The 24,176-nt window shown below is 33.1% G+C and overlaps 1 protein-coding gene across 2 annotated transcripts; it reads right to left on the minus strand.

The window, feature by feature from the left end:
- Positions 1-63: 63 nt before the first annotated feature.
- On the minus strand, positions 64-19,779 carry LOC127711410 (probable serine/threonine-protein kinase roco11). Of its 2 annotated transcripts, XM_052217434.1 has the most exons (6): positions 19,742-19,779; positions 9,358-9,390; positions 6,187-6,417; positions 5,207-5,398; positions 3,795-3,916; positions 64-1,775 (listed from the first exon to the last, which is right to left on the minus strand). In XM_052217434.1, the coding sequence occupies exons 1-6, from the start codon at positions 19,764-19,766 to the stop codon at positions 1,017-1,019; spliced, it is 1,362 nt and encodes a 453-aa protein (XP_052073394.1). In that variant the 5' UTR covers positions 19,767-19,779; the 3' UTR covers positions 64-1,016. The 2 variants fall into 2 exon arrangements, with proteins under 2 accessions (XP_052073394.1, XP_052073395.1); XM_052217435.1 differs by lacking the exon at positions 3,795-3,916.
- Positions 19,780-24,176: the final 4,397 nt, after the last annotated feature.

A 24,176-nucleotide genomic window follows, 5' to 3' on the forward strand; every position in this document is an offset into this window, starting at 1 on the left:
ATCATAATTCTTTGTTTGAAAATAGTTGGTTGAAAAGGTAACGATATCTTTTTACACTTCATATACAACACTTCATTTATTAATAAAAAAAAACTTTATTATAACAATGTTATGATAAGTGTCATAAAAACAGTATTACATATTAAGCGCTGACCCTTAACTAGTAATTACAACAAGATACTGCCACTATTTGGTTTTTAAATCCACTAATATAGTGTTTTCCTTCGTAGTCTATCAACATAACAATATTCCACCATTATGATAACTCGAATAATTCTGCGGCCGCTAGCGGCCTATAGCCTATGGATGTTAATGTAGCTATCGGATATGAGTCGGAGATAGGCGGAATAAAACGACTGACATCATTTGAGTTACCAGTATGATCAATCGTTATGTAAGCATGGCTGTTAGTGAACACGAATCTCTTTAAAAACATACGGATAAGTTTCTATACATATACGTTTTTGATTATTTGCTAAATTAAATGGAAGCAAACAAAACTAAGAAAGTACTTGCAAATAAACATAATCAATAGGAAATTGCACTTGTAGTACTGTCGGGTGAAATCCATGTTTTTTTCATTTCGTCTGTTTTGTGCATACAATTATGTTCTCCACAGAAGTATTGTCCAACCTCACATGCCTCAGTCAGTTCTTCAAGACTGATTCTACCACTCATTTTTGAGTAATCCCCATGGCTGCATTTTCCTTTAATTTGGTAGTTTATGTTCTGTTTAAATTGTCCGCCTAACTCTTCAATTTTCTCACATAGGTCTATCAAAACACTATGATATGTAGCAACATCTACACTATCCCTTTCCCATATCTGCAATGATATAGCATTCTTTGAGAAGCAAATAAGCAATTGTTGGAGTCGCAATTTATCTAAATAGAATAATGCTTTCCATCTATATATGGCTAATTGTCTATTCTTCTCTTCACATACTGTATATTCTCTTAAGTAATCGAATAGAATATGATTGGCATATGAAAGGGGCAGATATTCAAATTCAAGTGTTAACCAAGGCGAAGCAATACAAGGAATCGTTCCACATATTTTTTATTGGTCTTGACAGAAACCTGTTGTTTTCTAATCAGTGAAGGCATAAAGTATGAATTTATTATTTGACATCCGTCGTTGTCTGAAACCTTACGTTGTAGTTTTACTATCATGCCAAATCTTTCCATCACGGCAAGTATATAAGTTTTGTATTGTCCATGCGCTATGTCAGGGTCCTTTTCAAACATCAGATCAATTATTTCATCTGATACCTCTCCTGTGTTTTTCATCAGGTACCTTTCTGTGGGACTACTGATGTCATCACTTCTTTTATTGTAACGTTCATTAAACACAAGGCACCCGAAACACTTAACTAGCCAATTTGGGTTTAAATTAATATAATCTCTGATATCCTCGAAAAATATTATGTCTCCAATTGAATGCTGGTAATTCAAGAAAGAATGAAGTTCTTTTTCATCAGTCAACATTTCTTGGGCTCTTATCCATATTTCCTCAAATGACAGTATATTTGTGTTCGAATCCTTTAAATTAGAAAGTTTAACATCTAGTTGAATCCATTTTGTTGGAAGAGCCACAGCAAAATAGTCCATGCTATCTGCAAGTTTTGATATGTCCTCTTTCAATGCCTGAATGTCTCTTTCATCAGATTTTGTGTTAGAAATAAAGTGCAAGTCTCTCCTCATGTGACCACCTTTTTTGTGAAATCTAATATTCCGATCAAAATTGTCTTTGTATTCACATTCCCTTGCTTTCAACTGAAAAAAGGGGAGGAAAATAGAATATGCAGCTGTTATTGTACTGTATTAGATAATAAGCTATTACTTTTGCTTGATAAAACATTTCTATAATTCATTTTGTTCTGCAAATTTCAACCAGTACTTTTCTTACTTCAACAAGTAATAACTAACATTGGTTTGTACACTAATTTAAACCATCAAATTGAATTTCTTAATTTATTTTCCTTGATGCAATTAAATGTGCTTTTGATGCAATCTCAATAAAATTTCCAGACAAAATTTAAATATTTAATTGTTGTTTACATCATATTCATAGTATGCTTATTTTCCTAAACTAAATCAACCCAGCTATCATAAAACAAAAAACAAGATGTTAGTTAATAATAATGGTCAATTTCACATAAACATACAGGAGAAAATAGGACTTTATTTAGGTATTGTCATGCAAAATTTTCATCTGGTTGTTTCGCATTTTATAAGAAATCACCAAAAGAAAAAGAAAACAATTTGAAATGAGGTGAAAAAATTGGATTGACTACCCTTAACAATATATAAATAAGAAGACGTGGTATGATAGCCAATGAGACAACTCTCCACCAGAGACCAAATGACATAGAACATGTAGAAGTTGACAACTATATGTCACCATTCGGCCTTCAACAATGAGCAAAATCCATACATCATAGTAAGCTTTAAAATACCCCAAAATAACAAATGTAAAACAATTCAAACGAGCAAACTAACGGCCTGATTTATGTACCAAACAATGAACGAAAAACAAATATGATATACAGCAACAAACGAGAACCATTAAATTATTGGCTTCTGACTTGGGACTGGCACATAAAGAATGTGGCGGGTTTAGACATATTTGCTGGCGCCAAAACCTCTCCCTCACCAGGGACAGTGGTATAACAGTACTACATAAGAACAAAATATACAAATCAGTTGAAAAGGTATTAACTCACTAGATCGATACAAAGTACATAGAACATTAACAAATACACTTAAGACACAACGTACAGATCTGATAGTACTCGCCGTTACTAAAAGATAGTTCAAACCCAATAACAACTGATAAACAAATCATATGTCTAAGACTAACATATCAATTAGTACACATCTAACATCCGATTGATTTAGTATAAAAACTTCATTATCAAAACATGACCTTGTGCAAAGCCAAGATATAGGTATCGACAGATTGTAGAACTCTGAATGTGAATATGTGTATAACAATTATATTTAGTTTTGTTCTAATTTTCTGATACAAAAATCAATATTAAAACCGATAAAATCTGTATTCAAAGATATATTTTCAGTGTTGAATAAGTAACCTTTTAGAATAAGTTTAATTGAAGGGTCCTATCTAAATTTATGAGCTCGGTATACAACATCACCGTGAAAAAATTAGGATGTGCTATCCTTTTTGTAATAAGTCTTCTTCATGTACAGTCAAACCAAATCTTTTTATCTATAGACTGATAGAAGATTTTAGTGAAGGTTTTAAGCTATATGTGGTAACGAAATACTTGACTTATTAATTCACCAATTATACATAGATTATGTTCATTGAAATCTAAAACGTCACTACAGACATGGGCATAGCGAACGAGATGTGATATATAAACATCGTAAGATGGTGCCGTAGGAACATCACAGTTCTTAAAAGGAAAATTAACAATATGGAAGGAAAAGTCCCTCTTTTTGCTGTAACTTTTTGTGTAGAGTCTCCCGTGTATAACAGAAATATCTGATTCTAGGAAAAGACGGATATTACCGTTAATATTTGATTTATTTAAAGTAAGTTCGTTTAGGTAAATTTCGGCCGTATATTAAGAAACTGTGATTCATAACAGTACAGACACAAGTCTGCTATAAAAAGGTCACAGCTTGTGTCCAAAGAATCACTAGTTTTTTTTATGTTTTTAGTGTATGTGTATTTGCGTCTCCAGAAATATTCATTCAAACGGGAAGACCCATAAACGACAGGTTGCTACAAACGTGTTAAAAATGTGCCGTATCCTTATAATATACCTTTTCACTACTCTCATACTTGTCACTGTGCGTGCATATATTAATGATTGGTGGATTTAGTTTATATCCTGTAAAATCTCTACAAAGACTATGGATGCTGTCAAACCAAAAGTCAACGTGGTCTAAAAATAAGTAATAAATACTAGCTAAAATTTGTAATCCTTTTCGGCATCCATATATCAACTAAGTAAACTTATAGGTACGCAAGGGTCAAAACATAGTCTACAAAAGACATAACAAAATGGCGAAACCAAAAAATAATCCAGCCATACAATATACGTTTTACATATCAAAAAAGATTATATGTAACTGAGACGGACACTCAACGACAAAAATCAACGACACAAATGAAGCATATATGTAGACATGGTAGAGGGGAACATACTCGTTCTTCAATTATAGGTTCTTGTATTTAAACTTTTAGTCAAACCGAGTGAGGATTGTTTTAAAATAGTTTTTACCGAGACTGTCAAAGATGTGCTCACAATAGCACATTCCTGATATGCCATTAAAGCATAAACATGTACTGAAAAATAATAGCTCTACTGAAAAGGAAGAAAAGTTCATCAAGGTATATTTCCATGTGGATGTAGCAAACACAGCACTACTTCTTTAATGTTTACTTTCATATTCTTGATTAATCCCTGTAAAATTTGACACTGCCAGCTCATGTTCCTATAACTGTCCTTGTGAAATGTTTCAATCCAATCAAGTTTTTTCGCAACCTACAATGTTTCTATTTATATTACAGTAACATTAACATTGACCTATTGACCCCAAAATTAATAGACGTTCCACCTTTTTTATATCGAGCATCTGTATAGTTTTCATTTCAACCAATCAAGGGGTACTCTAGCTATCCTCCGGAAATCAAATGCTTCGGACACACAGATGGACGGAGCAACAATCAGTCATCAATCATAAGTCATTGGTCAGATACATCTTGAACGAGTGATAAAGACCCGAATAACACTGACACAGCTCATCCTTTCTTACATCTAATTGTTTGTCAATGAATACCTCAACAGATCCTAGATTTGAAATATCAGTTTTGTATTGTTTTGTCAGTGTTATCTCAGATTCTGAATAAAAATGGCAAATTAATGCCAAGGACAGAAAAATGAAGACAAAAGCCCGATAACTGGATCCTTGCAGACTCAATAACCAAAAAAAACCCTAAAAATCAAAATTTGATAGTTCTAAGATAAGGAACAATACTCGCCAAAAACTAAATAAAATCATTACAGTACATTAGAGTCTTTAGCAACAGCATTCATTGACAAACCAGTAGATGAGGATAGTATGTATATATGATATGTATTCAACACATTACAATGTAATATTCAAAAAATAGTTATTTGAAGATAATCTTGTCTAGTAAATGAGATTTTGAATTATTAAAATAATCTTACTTCCAATAGAGTCAAAGCCTTCATCGTCATGATCGTAGTAGATCAGTGTACTGTCTTTAGATATATCTGATACAAGAAGATAGATGACATGTGGAGTTAAAAAGTTTTGGTGTATGGCATAATAGTCTGTATGGCCTGCAAAATTCCAAAGACCACATTCTACAAAATCCGCAGATTTCATATCTGTAACATCTGCAATGAAGTAATTTAAAAACGTTATCTTAGACGAGGAAAAACGTCATGAACAAAACAAATGAATCAATACTTTGCTCCTGTTCTAAAGGAAGAAGTATGCTGGTTTCTTATTGTCCATCCGGTCAGCATTAATGTTCAATTCGATTCTAAGTTTCTATTTAGTATTTATTATTCATACAGTTTTAAGATCAGTCATTCGATTGTTCAGTTTATTTGTATACATGTGTGTTCTTTACAATGATGCACGTATCAAAATGATTACCTTATTTTTCTTAACAACACGAACAACAACAAATCCATCCAATTACATATTTTGAACTAATCATCCTAAAATTAAGCGTTACAGTGAGATAGATTAGCAGATCACTCACCTATCTAATTTCTCTTTGCTGCATTCCTGTGTCCTCTTTACATTGATGCACTTTTGAAAAACATTCGATTATTTTGTCAGGGAATACCGATTAGAACTTCTAGATAGTTTTCCAAGCTTTATATCGGTAAGCTATAACGCTTGCCATTTTCATATCCGTCATCAATATTCTGTCTGTTTGCCGCAGACATATTGTGTTTGTTTTTTTCCTTGCAACTGTATGTCTGAATTTTTTGTTTTTCATATTTGCAAGCTGTTTAGTTCGACACATTTATAAATTTCAAAAGTTTAATTATCTGCTTTTTTATTGTTTGGGATATGTTTTTTCCTTTCACCCGATAGCGTGAGTGCAAGCACCAATTAAAGAGCAGTATGTAACACTACATTTAATTGTTAGATCACTGATGTAACGTACCTTTATTGACAATCCATTCCCCATCACTGGTTCTTATTTGAATGTTGTTTATCTTATCTATTCCATCAGTTCTTTTTACATCATCAATATCTTGTCCAAGTAATCTACGTATAAGACTTGACTTGCCAGCACCATTTTCACCAATAACATTAATTCTGACGTATCGTCTGACATCCTTTCCACTTTTTATTGCTTCCATATATATTCTATTCGTTTGCATTTCTAACAGACCTTATAACAATAACAAAATCGTTATTGAAGTATGCTTGGTCATTTGAATATAAACATGTTTTCCATTGTGTTAAAAGTTGTACTTCTTAAAGGTGAAATTCAATTTCCGCACCTCAAACGAGTCATTTGATTTCATCACTAAATAGAAACTGTGTTTACATTATTAAAAAAAAAAAACTTCATTTACCAGAATTTGTTATCATACACGATTTACTTAAATAATATTTTGTCGTTTTCTGGCAAGCTCAAGAATTATTCTCATTCTACCTACTTTAGGTAACAGGTTTTAGAAAGGAGATCATGTCACAGTAACTCTACCAATAAACGTTTATTCCGGGTAGGCTTTTTGTCATTTACGAATTAGTATGGGATACCTCTAAATAAGCAGAAAATAAAACATATACATTTTTTAATATTTTTATTGTCGAATTGCTTGTTGAGTTCCAGGAGCCATCTTCGCCAGGTTAAACTAAAAACTTAAAATTGGTATATTTGTACCGTTAATTAAGCGGCATTTAGTTATAACAGCAAAGATTGATTGACCGGGAGTCAGAGTAATGTGTCCTGGTAGGGTTACCTGTCCTCATGCAAACTGTTAACTTTTAGTCAATTTTATGGATTCTAAGGAGTACTGATAAAAAGCGAGGTTAAATAAGGCCTTGCAATTTTGACCTGGTCCCAATGTTTTGGTAATCTACCAAAGACCTCACATTAAAATAGTTTAGGTCTTACCGACTTAAGGTTGATCAGTTACAGCGACAGACCACTTATGTCAAACATGTCAATTTTAAACAGATAACTTAAAGTTTTAAGATTTCATCCGACCGATTCGGTCAAAAACGAACAGAACATATGTAGGCCGTGAGAAACATTTGGAGAAAACCTGTAACTAAACATTTTTACCATAAGTAGAAAAACAAGAGGCGCTAAAGAGCCTGTGTAGCTCACCTTGGTATATGTGCATATTCAACAAAGGACACTCTTAAACATTGTAAACAAGAATAGAATTCATGACAAAAATCTGTTTTGTTGATCTTGTATTGCAGATCATTTAGCCTGTTTAGTTTCTCTGTATCTTCTTTAGTTTCTGCTCAAAACACAAAAGAGGATAAAACAAATCCGCATTTTAGGGCAATCACTCCTATAAAGAGTCACAGTCTACTTTACTATATCCGCAAAATTTGACTTGTTAGTAGATCTTGACTTGCTGATCATTTTTGTGATTTAAAGTGTATCTTTATCTATTATAATTTTTTGTCATATATGAAAAAAACGTTAAAAAAAAGATGAAAATCGTCTTTAAAGGACAATAACTCCAATAAGGAGTCGTCTGACCATTTCCTCCATATTGTCTTCATTGTAGATTTTGTTTTGTTGATCATTTTTGCCTAGCTAAGTTTCTATCTGTCTATTATAGTTTTAAGATATAAGGCAAAAACGCAAATAATTGGTCAAAATCATGATCAAAGGGCAATAACTCTAATAAGGAGTCGATTGACAATTTCGACCATGTTGACCTATTTGTAGAACTTGTATTGCTGATCATCTTAAAGTTTCTCTTTATCTATTATAGTTTTCAAGATAGTAGGCAACAATGACAAAAAATGGTAAAATTTGTCATTTAAGGGCAAAAAATCCTAAAAGGAGTCATCTGACAGTTTTGACATGAATGGACAATTGGTAGAGCTCAACATCCTGAACATTTTTGCTCTTGTCTGATTTTCTCTCTTTATAATGGTTTTCAAAATAATAGACAAAACTTGCATTTTACCCCGTATGTTCTATTTTTAGCCATATTGGCCATCTTGGTTGGCAAGCGAGGTCAGCAGACATAATTTTAAAACTAGATACCCCAATGATGATTGTTACGAAGTGTGATTAAATTTGGCAAAATAGTTTCAGAGGAGAAGAATTTTGTAAAAGATTACAAAAATTTTCGAAAAATTGTTAAAAATTGACTATAAAGGGCAATAACTCCTTAAGGGGTCAATTGACAATTTTGATCATTTGACTTATTTGTAGATCTTACTTTGCTGAACATTATTGCTGTTTACAGTTTATCTCTATCATTATTATTATGATAATATTCAAGATAATAACAAAAAACTGCAAAATTTCCTTAAAATTACCAATGCAGGGGCAGCAACCCAACAACGAGTTGTCTGATGTGTTTGAAAATTTCAGGGCAGTAAGATCTTGACCTGATGAACATTTTTACTCCTTTTCAGATTTGCTCCTAATACTTTAGTTTCAGAGATATAAGCCAAAACTGTATTTTACCCCTATGTTCTATTTTAGACATGTCGGCCATGTTGGTTGGTAGACGGGGTCGTCAGACACATTTTTCAAACTAGATACCCCAATAATGATTATATCCAAGTTTGGTTAAATTTTGCCCAATAGTTTCAGAGGAGAAGTTTTTTGTAAAAGTTAACGGACGACGACGGACGCCAAGTGATGAGAAAAGCTCACTTAGCCCATTGGGCCAGATGAGCTAAAAAACAGAGTACGGGTGATAAATTTCATAGGAAAATGTATATCGTTAAACCGGGAAAACTGCGAAAGCGGAGACAGCACGTGGCAAACATATCTTAAGAAACAAAAAATTCATACACATCAAAAAAGCAATGACAGAAAAACTTATTAAAAAAAATTACCTAATAAACAAATCAAAATCAAAAGGATTTTACAGCGAATAATAAAGATTCCAAGGCAAACGTAAGAGAGGTTAAATAAGCTTTTTATGTATATTTGTCAGCACTTTTGTGTTGGCTAAACATCATTGTTTAAAAACTTGAACCAAAGTGACTGTCAATAACGAATTTTATTGATAATGCTGTCCCCGAATATTTAAGCAAAGGAAAACATACTTGTATTATTTCAATTGATATTATAAAAATCGTAGAAAATGCCATTAGAAGTGCAATTCAAAGTACTTACGTTTGTCTAGTTTTATTCTTTTCTCTTTTATACCTTTTGATAAAGTAATGAACATTGTAAGTATTACAATTGTAGGATAATATTAGAAAACAAGTAAGTCGATTAACAATCAACTAGTCATGTACATTAATGAATGTCATGTTCGGTTGTGTTTGATTTCGGTAAAAATTAGTGATATTCAAAAACCATTTACAAAGAAAACATATAAAACATCACTTATACTGATACATATTAATATTGTCATTAAAGAAAAATAGTGCCACTAGGAAAGGCTTTAATGCTCAAGTGTACAAGTGGTAGAAGACATAACCAATTATATCAAATAATCTACACGCTGTTTTAGTGTTTGTTGACGTTTTAGCGGACTCGAATGTGGATAACGGTCACACGTACATCTACTTTACATTTATTTGATACAACACGTTATGCTTACATACTTGACAGGATAACACTTTAAACCACAAAAAATTAACAAGATTCTAATAACTTATTCGTTTAGCTTTTTTATATAATAAAAACAAAACAGCACATCTGAACAAATGATATTTGTATCCACACATGATTTCTTGTATACTTAATTTCAACAAAAAACTAAAAGTCTGATTAATGAACTTAGTCATTTTTAATCAATATTCATATAATTATTTAGTTTATGATTAGATGGTTTTTAGATTATCTTTTTAGCCTAATCACTAAATCTGCAATCAGACTTCTTCTTTTGACTGAAGTTTACTTTTGAACTAACATGTTTTGAGGATAAAATGAAAATTTAATATTATCAGTCATGTTAAGGTGGCTCGGCCCTTTAACAGTGTGCATATTTTAACGCATGTTTCTAACGACGAGCGCCTTGGAAACGGTCGCTTTGAGGGGTTTTCTCAAAAATAGTTTTGACGACATTGGAACGCGGGCGTGTATGAAAGCACCCTTTCCCGATGTCAACAAACCATGCAAAACGTTCTACAAAACATGAAATACGTACGGTCAGAGCTACAGAGTGGTTTGTTCACTTTTCACATAAAAAGGACAGAATTATACATGATATATTAAAGCATAACATTAAAAAAAAAAGAAAATATGAATATTGACATGTACGACGGTATCTGGTGCGTTCGCTCCAAAAACAAATTCTCACCCTACACGTTCGCCCCTTGGATCCGTTCGCATCTTATTTTCATTTAAATACTGGTTGAATATATCAAAAGATGTCTTTTAGATGTATTAGTATATATATATATATATATGAAAATATTTTGCCAATGACGCAACGTCACGTTAACCGTAAACAAAGGATAGCGATGTAAACAACTGCATGTCAACTTACGGCATCAGTGGCGGATCCAGAACTTTTTGTAAGGGGGCCCACTGACTGACCTAAGGGGGACCGCTCCAGTCATGCTTCAGTGATTCCCTATATAACCAATCAAATTTTCCCCACAAAATGAGGGGAGGGGGGCGGGCCCCCAGCCCCCCCCTCCCTGGATCCGCCTATGGGCTTTCAAAAACAAGTAAAATCCATATAGTATGCTATTATAGTACAAAGGCATCGGGGTTCATCTGCACGCTATAGATGATAAATAAATAAATAATAATAAATAAGCGTTTTTCAGATTCGACAAAGTATACAAATAGAGTCAACATAAGCTCTAATGAGCTTTTAACCGTTTTATCCGTTTGGCGTATTATAACATTTTGTTACTGTCATAAATTTCTTTTTTACTTGAAATATCTTCATTTCCAAGTATTGGTAGGATCTTTTTCCGGAGTATGTGAAATATTTTCTCACTGCAAAATTTTGATAATTGTATTTTTTATCTGCCAACAATGTTTGAACATAACAATTTCGGAGTACTAGTATGTGAAATATTTGAACACTGCAGAATTTTGATAATAGTTAAGTATTTTTTCATTTTCCAAAAAATATTTTGGACATTACAATTTTCAAACAAAGACTAAATACTTGACAGTCACACATAACATTTTTATTTAAAGATTTATATACTTTATCAAATAATGGGCACGAAAATATATCTAACAAATTTTCTCGTATAATGATTCAATGATTTTTGGAAGTCTAGTCCTATAACATGAGACCTCGGGGCCAATGTTTTCTATTTATGATATTTTCCTTTTACTTATTTCGATATTTATTAATTTGTTAATTTCTATTTTCTGTTGTATCTTTCAATATGCCAACAGAGTTCGCATTAAAAAAAAAAAAAGAAAAAAAAAAGAAGAGGAAATATCAGCGTAAAAACTAAAATAATTGATTAAGATTGAGATTGAGTTATTATAATAGTCTAACGGAACTGGAGCAACACATTTTTTGTTTTGCGCAGAAAAAATACCGGACACTTCAATAATTTGCATCATGTAGATGAAAATTGGTCAATAGCAACCGGGACCTTACTAGTATTCCGACCTTATATATCGGTATATGCTATTATCCCTCAATACCGCATGCTTTGCGGAGAAGCGCAAAATATTTGGTTTGACCAAGTCGGGATTTTACCTAGGACACACATCCGCAGTCTACCGGGCAATTCCAAACACTACCAGTTAAAGACATTATATATAAACAAAATCTATACTACTTACTAGGTTCAGGAAAAGTTGGGATTGTAATTTTAAAACTCCGCCCAGTACACAGGGACGCTATATTAGTCGGTGATATTGGCAAACTTTAACTTCTGTCTTACTTTTTGACATGCGTTTTTTTCAATAGGGAAGCTAATAAGGAAAGTTCTCGATTTAAAAAAAAATAAAGTGCAGTGTGTCATTGCGGCAAGAAATATATATGAAAACTTTTTTAATGATGTGTGAACACTGGTTTGACCCACCTGCTAGCTGCAAAGAAACGTAATTATCGGCCTATGATGATAATATGGAGATGACTTTTAAATTTGAATTTTGGCGGATAGTTGTCTCATTGGCAATCATACCACATCTCCTTATTTTCATATCGTAGGGTAAAGAAATATGACTTCCCTAATCTGACAGATAATCCCTTGCTATGACAGGGTGTTCATACAGCTGGATGTATAAATACCTCGGGAGGGGGGGGGGGGGGGGGGGGGGAGGGGGCACTTCAATACTTAATTGATATATAGGGGTGCCGCTGGGGCCTACCTTTTTCATATAATTTAAATTTCAAAAATGTATAATTTTTCATATATTGCGTAGGTAACAATGTAACCTTTTCCCTATAATGCTTGGGTTTCATGTAGTGTAATGTAAAACTAGAATACCAAAGTGTTAAAAGAGAAAATTTGGTTAATAAAATCACAGCCAGGAACACCAAGACAGATGCCAGACGAAGAAGTTATGGAAACTTTATTGACCTTATCATATATTTTTGATAGTTTTCCCGACCTATTCACATATTTTCAAGTATGAAAAGGTGACCTATTCCAGCGGCACGTCCTATTACCTTGAATTTAGGAAGTGCCCCCTCCCCCTTCCGAGATAAATACGCAGCCTTGTAGGGTAAAAAGGAGGAATTTCGTCCATTCCAAGCATTCATTGTCCATTCATTTTCTAGTGGCAGCAGTCCATATAATTTTTGTGTTAACAAGAGTACACAAGCTGAAATATCTCACCTGCTTTACTAATCATCATTCATGATTGTTTTTATGTTGATATTCCTAAAGATAAAGTTTTACTACAAGTATCAGAAATAAAATGCTCCGCTGGGTGCAGCTTGATACGACCGCAGAGGTCGAACCCTGAACAGTTGGGGCAAGTATGGACACAACATTCTAGCTTGATACAGCACTGAATTTGGATTGTGATTAAATATTTGACACAGCATAGGTTTCTGACACAGAATGAATGTGGTCTAAGAACTAAAAAAATTTTAATTTACCTATTCAAACCATATCATTATTATTTGCTTTTATATATAAATCAGGAATAACCAATTTAAAATGGAAAATTTTAAAGAAAAAAAAATCCCTCCCCCAAATTTTTTGAACCCCCTTATGATTCATCACCCCAAAACTCAATCCCAGCCTTCCCTTTGTGGTATGGTACCTTGCAATACAATTTCATAGAGATCCATACACATGAACACAAGCTATTGTCTGGAAACTAGAAAAATGCTTGTTTTTAGGCCCCAAATTCCTTAACGTTTAGGGCAATTACCCCCAAACTCAAACCCAGCTTTCCCTTTGTGATATTGAACCTTGTAGTACAATCTCATAAAGATCCATACACTCACACACAAGTTATTGTCCTGAAACTAGAAAAATGCTCGTTTTTTGCCGCTAATTCCTAAAAGTTTGAGGCAATCACCCCCAAAATCAATCCCAGCATTCCCTTTGTGATATGGAACCTTGTGGTACAATGTCAGAGAGATCCATACACTAACACACAAGTTATGTCTGGAAGTTACAAAAATGCTTATTTTTGGCCCCTAATTCCTTTACTGTTGGTACCATAACCCCCAAAATCAATCCAAACCTTCCTTTTGTGGTATTGAACCTTATGGTAAAATTTCATAGAGATCCATTCACTTAAACTAGAGATAGAGTGCGAAAACCAATGTGTCTTCGGACGACGACGACGACAACGTCATAACAATATACGACCGCAAAATTTGATATTATCAATGATCATGAAAATGATCAAATAAACCAATCCAAGCCAGCCTTACACAGTGGCGGAACCTTCATGAAAGGGGTAGGGGGGACTGCCTAAGAGAGGCTTGCTCCAGTCACGCTTCAGTGATTCCCTATATAATCAACAAATGGTCCCTCCCCTAAATCCGCCTCTGTTACAATCACCCCATCAACCAAATATTTTGAAACATATATAGTATGCCAGTAACAGACAAAACCATGAACATGAGGTTAAGTTCAGATAGACCCTGCAAGACAGGCATATTTGTTTTTCATTCATTATTTTGTACATAAATCATGCCGCTAGTTTTCTCATTTGAATTGTTTAAAATTGTAATTTGTCATTTGGAGGCCTTTTATACCCAACTATGCAGTATAGGTTTTACTCATTGCCGAAGGTCGTATGGTGACATTTAGTTGTTTATTTATGTGTTATTTGGTCTCTTGTGGAGTGTCTCATTTACAACCATATCACATCTTTTTACTTAATATTTCAATATATACATTTAATAATCATACCATACACCAAATATATTAACCTATTGATAACACAATGTAGCATGTTAAAAGAGGACTTACCATTGACCAATGAACCTTGCAAATGTGGTCAATGACAACTGCCAGACAGACATGTACTCCTTACATTTGTGAATCATTGCATACATATAGTTTATCTACTACATGTACTTTTAGTATTAGAAATAACAGACAAAAACACAAAACCATGACATTGACAAATGACATATTGCTAACAGCATCTGATAAACAACCCTATTAAATCAGGTAACTTTAACCTTGATCACTGATCTATGAAATGAGGTTGAGATCTTTGTAGCAATCTATATCAATTTGAGTGCATATCTAAATTTACAAAACAATATTAATCTTGATCATTGTGATACTGTAAATTTAGAAATTATTGTGAGGTTTTTATTAATGCAAATAATGTGACAGGGTGAATATCACAATAATAAGAACTTGCATTCTGAAAACTGAAATATAGATCTTTATGCAGATTTTTATTGTAATTGCATTCCATTCGTCAAAAATCGCAATAATAAATGCACGCAATAATTTCTGAATTTACAGTAGGTAAAAATGTTGTCAGTTAAAAGTGAGACAACTTTTCCCAGACAATATATGATTCTTTTGTTTTTATGTTTGGTTGCTGTCTCATTGAACAAAACTATTTTATTTCTCCTTTTATCCAGAAAATATAACTTTTGAAATAGAAACTGAATAGCATATGGATGGAAAACCAATGTCAAGTGATGTAAAATAATTCAAGTTGCAATTTAGGTCAGGGGTTGGTGAGGTAAAAGATGAGGCAAAGGCATGTGCATTTACCACAACTGCCACTTGGTATTATGTTTTCCAAAATTTACAAATCTCATAGCTACCTTCTGTATTAAAGACAACTGCATATATTGCAGTTTGCATATCATGAATTGTGTTTGCAGCAAAATTCGCTACAGACAGCAAAAAAAAAAAAATTAATTCAGCTCTATTAAAATTAATTTTTTGAAACATTTTTTATTTTTATTCCTCAAATGTCTATGATATCAAATTTATAAAACATTTATTAGCATTGTTAATTTCAATATACTAGTAATTGTTGACATGCATACATCATGTACATGTACAATCATCAGCTGATCAGCTCGATATTTTCATTATTTTTATATCAATATTAATCTTCAGTGTTTTTTATAAGACTCAATAATCTGTATTCATCATTGGGACAGGTACATGTAGGTAAAGTAGGTCCTTTTGATCTTGGATTTGTTTTAATGGTTTTTGACAGCACTAAAGCATATAGTTCCAAATTATAGTTCCATCTTGGCTTCTTAAGTGGATTCTGACAACACATTGCATGTTGACACCAAGTGTAGATGATCTTGGGTTCTCTCATATGGATTCTGACAGGACTTTGATTATACATGTACATGTAGTTCCAAGTATTGTTGATCTTGGCTCATAATGTTGCCAACTTGGTTGTTCTTAAGTTTCAGCACTTTACATATAGTTCCCAATTGCAAGACAAGATGATACTGGCTTCTCCTGTAAATTCTGTCAGTACTTTGCCAATACTTTCCAAGTAAAGTTGAACATTCCAGGATCTTTCACAACAAATCACTCCTTCCTCTTACATGTACTTGCAGCCTGAAATTAAATGTCAGAGGAATTCTGTCAGAAAATCATCAACCATGATTGACATTTAAAAGCACAATCAAATTCATATTTTAAATATAAAATGGGGAATGTGTCCATTGGACACAGATGATGGCCCCGCTTGCATATACAGTTATATAAAGGAACATAACTAAAGAACGGTAAGAGTGACACTACCCAACTTTTTACTTGATCTGAGTTTTGTTGTAATAAGTAATGTGTAGAAGTTTCATAACATTTGGATGAGGCAAACTAAAGTTAGAGAATGGAAACGTAAAGGGGCATAGTTCTAGAACAGTAAAAGTGACCCCACCAAACAAAATTCAAATTTGATCTGTGTTTGTTGGTAATAAGCATTTTGTATAAGTTTCATAACATTTGGTTGTGGCAAACTGAAGTTAGAGAACGGAAACCAATTTTGGGACGTACATACAGACAGGGGTAAAACTTAATGCCCCCGCCGCTACGGCGTAATAAAATGAGGAATTTGTGGCAACAATAATGAGCAAACAAAATAAAATTACATGCACAGCAAGTGTAAATAGTGATTTTGTTTTTATATGTTGAATACAGACTTTTCAGGGCATGCTGTTTCGTTGCCAGGGACAAGTTACATGTATTTCTCTGCCTAAAAGTTCTGAAATGCAGCTGATCATGAGCTACATTTGTACTCCTCGTCAACTAAATTATGCTGAGGTGTCTTGTACCTTTGTTTTGAATATGGGATACACAAATTTTGTATTTAAAAATACTAAGCACAAAACAATAATGAATTTTTCAACTCAAATGTATGTGTTATTTGGTAAACAAGATAAGCCCTACGTGTACATGTATGTTTAAACCTGATACTTGATGTTATGAAATTTTTTATACCAAAGAGAGACGGGAGGGGGTTTAATTGTAAACAAATAGTGATCAAGACAAATCAATCAATAGAATGTTTACAAATTAGGCCATTCATATTCGAATGTAAAAGGGATGAACGTGAATTAGAGTGAACATGATTTTGGGTGAAAAGAAAAGAATTCGAAAAGAGGGGGGGGGGGTGGGGGGGGGGGGGGGGGGGGTAAATGATCTGGGGGAAATATATTTTGCCATTTTTTGTCCGGGAGCAAGGAGGATGGAAGTAGAAGTTAGGGGAGAAAATTTTAGAGTAAAAGGGAAGAGAAACAGAGGTTGGGGAGTGGGAATCATGTTGGAACTTGGACTACATGAACCCCTGTTCAAGGGAAGTTATGGGGTACACCATTTTACTAGTCATTATAGACGTTAACGATAAATATTTTACTCCATTTGACCTTAACGTGGCTACGAAATTCGATTTTACGAATGACGATATAAAATTAAGACTCATTTGACGCTAACGGTAGATGCTAAAAATGACCATCCCCTCCACTTTGACTGTTTCAGTGTTTGACACTGATATTTTTCAAAACAGGCTATACATGTTCAAAACTTGCCAGTTAACAGGTTAAGGGTCAAGTAAACACACAAATAAGATACCAGCCATAACGATTATACATAGAACAGAAATTTAGCCCATGCAAGGTTTCAGCCGCAGTGATTTTCTACAGTAGCGAGTATTTTGAGATAACCCCCCACTTTGTATTTTTCGTGATACTAATAACATTTGGCTGTCTAATATATTAAAATCTATGTTTTCTTATGTAATGACTCTACCTTCATCGTTGTCTATTCGCCACTACATTTTGTATGTCTGTTATTCATGCACATGGTCGTATTTATCTATGCAGTATGCTGCTCAGCAATGGCGACCCTGAAATTTCTGTTGTCCGATTATGGCGCCAAATTACAGGGAAGCAACTCGCGCCAGACAAAATTACCGTATTTCACCAAAATAATCAAAATTTTGCTTTTTTGTAACAAACAGTAAAATGTTAATCACATTTATATTCAGCTATCGTTCATTGATATAATTACAAAAATTATTTTATTTAAAGACATCAATAAAAATTCACAAGAAAGTAATTAATGGAGTGCATTGAAATCAGACCTCATGGGTAGAGGGGTTAAACAAAAGCTCGTAACTTTTTTAAAAGCCTAGTGACCCCAATTTTATTTTACCTTAAAATGCTTGAAAAGTTCATAGCTTTGACATATCCGTTTTTTAAAAAAATCTACCGGGGAAATTTTACGAAAAATCGATTTAACCAATATTTTTAGCCTTAAACTGAAATTAGAAAATGCCAAATTTAGACATAAATCTGAAAATAAATTGATTTTAAAGTCTAAAACAACCAAGGGGAACGTTTACATTTCAAATTTAATTGTTTTTTCACATAATAATCATACTGACATGGTTCTAAAAGTGTTTGCATTTGATGTAGTCGTTATTGTTGTAAGGGTGGAAAAGTTTGGAAATAGGGTCAAAATCGCACATTTCGCTTCCATTTGAGGGGAAAACAAGCCTGGTGACCCCCTTTTTTCTTTGCATTTTTGGATTCAGCATAAAAAAATCTACAAAATATGTGAAAATAAAAAAATTCTACCGGGGGTCCTTATTGGGGTGAGCCACCTTAAATCAAGACTGTTATCCCGTTTCTATGTATAATATTAGTATCTTTCTTTGCCTAATCACCAAATCTTTATTCAGACTTTTTCTGTGACTGTAGTTTAATTTTAAACCTACATTGTTTTGATGACAGAATGAAATTAACGTTTTCAATATTAATTTAATAGTGATACATTTACCTTAACAAACTTTGTTGGATTTATTTGCCAGTTATACCTCGTATTTGTTTCATAAAACAACGCGTTTGTGTTCCGTATAAAATAAAATTGTACCATCATGCATGTTATGGATCTCTATCTACCTTAACTTAAACTCATTTTTGACAAAAGTTTTAGTTCTTTAGGTTTCATTGTGACTTTGAGTCATATATCAATACATTGATCCCTTTATTTGAATTATCAGATAATAACTAAAGTAAGCACAGTCTTAATAACGGTTGCGAGTAGTTACCAGAACAGGTCCTGATAGTACGAAATCAGTTTCATTTTTCAACTGAATGTACTTTTTGGTCATATATCGAATCTTTTGGAAGATATGTTAGTAGACATTTAATGCGGATAAGTAGATCATACTTAACGAATAGTTATAATATTAACAACAACAATAATAATTTTAATATTTTCATATTTTATTTCAAAATTCTTTCATTGAGTTTACCTTCTATTCACTTAATGATGCCTGTTCACGATAATATCCATTCAACATGTGTAATTTTTTACAACATGTAGCTTGAAAACTAGCTCGGTAACCTATCATTTTTATTTTATTTTTGAACGAACATATCACAATATATACTATGTTTTGGAAAAGTATGAAAACAATTTTTTTTGTTGTTTAAACTCCAATACAGCCTTAATGCTCTTTATCATTATTATTTGCTTTAAAGATTAATTGCACTAAATTGAAAAGTCTTAGCTTTCTCTAAATGGTTTCGTCTTCAAAATTGTTTCGATTTGAGCGCCACTGATGAGTTTGTGTAAAAAAATATCCGTTTTGACGTATTATAGTATGACCATTGTAACTTCAAGAGTTGTGTGGCTGTGCAATTAACAGTACTTACGTTGTTGTTTGTCAATTTCATGCATTCGTAACTATGTTAATAAAGTTGATGAAGATAATATTAGGTATGTTAAATAAATACTGATAACAAGTTAAATTTATGTAAAGGTAGCCTTTTTCATTAACAATCACGAATAACAGGGCAAAGGCTTCTACACAAGGTATAGGTGGCCTGTTGTTAGGCAACATTTATGTCCCTATCATATATATCCTCACTTTCCAGTGGCAGTCTAAATTTCCCCGACCTTCATCCTGGACGGCCTATATTACAGGACCTACCTATGGTATTCATTGTTTATTTGTTCGCCTTCTGAACATGCAAGAAATATTTGCCACTGGACGTGAAGCAACCAACAATTAATCAATCTACGTATGGTATACATTTTGTTCAAGTCTTGCAATATATAATCCCACATTTTCCACTGTGATAAATTCAGTACTGTTCAGGCAATTTGCTTGCAATTTTAATTAAGAACTGTTCAGTAGCTTGTCAAACATGGTATGATGATGATGTGTACAGGTAAATAAACAACACTGAACAGTCTGAATATAGACTGAACTCATCTTGACTAACTGCAAGCGAATTGTCTGAACAGTACTGAATTTACCGGTAGTAATTCTAAAAATTGAATGAAAGACTACAAATGGCAACAATTTACTTCGCAGTCTTTTCCACGATTTTACATCGCCGAGTGAGGAGCAATTGAGAGTACCCCCTTTTTTGTGGAGTTCCCGTTGGTTTGTTATGTCATTGCCTTTATATATGGTGATTTGTGTGTCAATTCGTTCTCTTTCGTTTATTGCCATGGCGTTGTTTCTCCATTCTTTCTTTATTCTGTTTTTGTCGAATTAATACGGTATAGAATTTGTAGTTCTGCAGTTAGATAAATACAAAACACAGGATATAAATACATTTTTAACAATTGGTTTAGTCAATCTCACGCTTGTCTCACCTTCTGGTATGCTTAAAATATGACAATATAGGAATTGCCGATAATTCACAATATACCTATATAGCATTTAACTTGACAACAATATGACTTTCAAATACGAGTAATACTATCCGGTTACAATACTAATGACACTAATAAAATAACCACCAAGCTCAATACTGTTTGTAATTAACTGATCATCCAAATAGCATGAATAGTACTCGACCCTAATAAAATGACTTGAAAATCTTCGAATTGTCTCTTAAGAAAATTAACAGTACTTACGTGTTTTTGACTCCTTATGACATGTATGACGCCACTGTAAATAATCTTGAAACAAAAATATATAGAAAGTCAGCATGTTGAAAAATGCTAAAAACAAGTTAGTTCACATTTTCATTAGGTTTGTATGCCAACATTGGAAAAACTACGAAAGCATATATCCATGAAATTGAAAATTTCTCCTATCCACGAACCTAAATAATTATCCAAAGTATTTGAAAGAATATTACGTATTCCTAAAAGAAATGAAAGTAATCGGTATTATGCAATACTTTCGCATTGTCACATCTATATTAATACGTAATATGCAAAAACATTTTGAAAATATGCACATATCGAAGCGCCACTTTTACTCACAAACAAATAATGTTCATTCAACCAGTTTATTGCAGCTCTGTACGTATATAGTTTTGTTAACTCGTATTTAAATGAAATGAAGGTAATAATTCAATTCAAACTTGAAAAGTCAAATACGTCTTCACCGTTGATCTTCACAAAAGAATAACAAGCATAAATAAGTTCACCTTTAAATGTAGAGAACCGACATTTCAATTTAATTATTTTCATCAGTATATATAGCGAGTATGAAATTTATAAACAAAGCATTCCGTTCCCAATAGAATAATCCACATTGTAAAAGACAAGTTGACTAAATGTGAATTCTGGCATTGAGTTACTATTTGAAAAATACAGGAACTACCTAAATCTACAAGTTGAATACAAGTAAAATCATTTTTCTGTATACAAATCGCATGTTAACAAATGACTGAAACCCAACGATTGTGTACCAAGAAAAAGAAATAAACAGCTGCTTCATATTGAAATTGCTGGAAAAATAAAATTGGAATTAAAAAGGCATTTAAATCAGATGTAATTGAAATTGCTCCATAGAAACAAAAGCTTGCCAGATGATACCTTCGATACTCTGATACAGAAAAACCGAAAATATGGAAATACTGGAGTTAGTGAACAATATGTGAACAATTGCCGAGATTTAAGCGGCTTTTTTCTCGCATCCCTATAACGAAAAACAATAAAATAAACGGAGCTTCCTTTTATCAATCGTACAAGTAACAATAATGTAAAGTTTAGGTGAAATCAATCCAGATTATCAAATTCTTACGAGACACATTTTGTTTGGGACCTCGGTGACCGAATGGTCTAAGTAGTCCAATTACTATATCATTAGCCTGCCAACACTGATGATGTGAGTTCGAATCTAGTTCGTAGCAGGTGCGCTCGACTCCAATCTTAACTGACTAGGATTGTCAGTTATCCTGTCGTAGGTCGGCGATTCTCTCCAGGCACTCAGTCGTCCTGCACCAATAAAAACTGACTTCCACGAAATAATACAAATGTGCTGAAAGCGGCGTTTAACGCCAATAAACCAATCGTTCCCCTTCTCTTAGAACGCATTTACACTCCAAAATCGGGTTGGTGGAGGTTGTGAGTTGACGATGTATGGAAACGGATAAATGCACTAATGGAACAACCTTATTTAGCAAATCCGATCGAAAGAGTAGTTAGATCAACGTCGATTCGTACCAATTTTTATCTTATCGTACATGTTTTGTAATTAAACCCTTTGTAGAAAAAGTGAATAATCAAGTTAACATCACGGTAATCCAACCCCTGTTCGTTCGTTGTAGAAAGAATGAATATTCCTGTTTGAAGTAATTTAATCATTTAAATAAAGAGATCATCTACTGCGTGAACTGTTAAATGAAGACAAACAAACAAATACACAGAACGGGATAGTATGACCATAACGACGTGAGAAGTAAGAATTGAACACATGCCGTTTTTAGTCTGAAAAATTCTCCGATTTTAGCAACTAAAGAAATTGTGTTAAAAATTAAATATATATGTGATAGATTTTACACAACACTCAGCAGAATGTAGACGAATGGCTTATAGTATAATACATATGATCTACATCTACAACAAAATGATAATATGTTTTGCTTGTAAAAATTCAAGCATTGCTGATCTGGAAAAGGAGCTAAACACACACGGTCGTACCTATATAGTCTTGACAACATATTATATGCTAATGATAATATAAACTTACCGTATGCATGGTATAGAGAAACACAAATTATCATGACACCTAGTAATATTGTGGTAACATATATACACCGAAGCCGATGTGTTTTACCTGAAAAAAAGACTGATTTGTAAATAGATGATCATGTTATATAAAAAGATATGATTGTCACCTTAAATTAGGACGAGTTTAAGTTTACAATTTTCGGACTTATTTCTGTATCACTCAATACATTAGAGATAAAATGTTATTTTAACCTGTGGTTCACTAGTCTTGTACATGTTAGTATGAATTTCTACTCGACTCGTATTATGCTACCAGTACTAGTCCAAAATGTATTTAATACGTAGTGTCCCTAGTGCAAACTGCTTATAATCATCTAGCAGTGAAACTGTCCAAGTACAGTCTTGAATGTTTGCGTCGAATATATTGACACTTTAATCGTTTACAACGTAGTTGAAAATCATACTGTATCAAGTAAATTCGAGACGATTGAGCGGTACCCATCGTGTTGCTAACGGTAAGTCAAAATACATTTTTAATATCGTAATCGATAAATAGACAACTCTAAGTTACGACAAGTGGAATATATTAATAAGCATATGTGACACATTTATTCCATAATGGTAATTCAAATCATAATAACGTAGGTTAATGCTTGGAAGATGCGTCTTGTAATTCACCGTTTTTAACCATTGGTTAAAATTTGTTCTTGCGTTAGCTACTGTTGATCACGGAAGGGAATCGTGTCCCCTGGAAATACATATATCAACTGTAGATATATGTACGCCATATCCAGCTGCCAATGAAATGTTATTCATAGAAATGTTAAGGTCACAATGGGAAAATGGAAATCGCCTCTTGTGGTGTACCATTTAATTTTCCTTATTGTCAATTCTAACTGTAAGTCAATATACTGAGCTGACTGAACTGTATCATCGTTATCCTTTTCTCACACTAAACGAGATAAATGTGACCAATATAGTCGTGAATCCTTATATCATCAAGTGCGCTGTTTAAAAAATGATCTGAAAATATGAGACTATGCAAACAATCAAATTAACTTTCACACCAAGACTAATATAAGACAAAAAATATTTACAATTAAGTATCTTTTTTGTTAAAGAGTAAAGTATACAAAATCTAAACTTTTTAAGAGTACAACTGGACAACGA

This window comes from Mytilus californianus, unplaced genomic scaffold (genome assembly GCF_021869535.1).
Source record: "Mytilus californianus isolate M0D057914Y unplaced genomic scaffold, xbMytCali1.0.p SCAF_8, whole genome shotgun sequence".
NCBI classification, from domain to species: Eukaryota; Metazoa; Mollusca; class Bivalvia; order Mytilida; family Mytilidae; genus Mytilus; species Mytilus californianus.

Coding starts and splice junctions, on each gene's coding strand:
- LOC127711410 (XM_052217434.1), bottom strand. CDS start 19,766: ATGCATGAAATTGACAAACAACAAC. Junction 9,391..19,741: donor TGAAATTGACAAACAACAAC/GTAAGTACTGTT, acceptor CTTTATCAAAAG/GTATAAAAGAGAAAAGAATA. Junction 3,917..5,206: donor AGGCTTTGACTCTATTGGAA/GTAAGATTATTT, acceptor ACTTATTTTTAG/ACCACGTTGACTTTTGGTTT.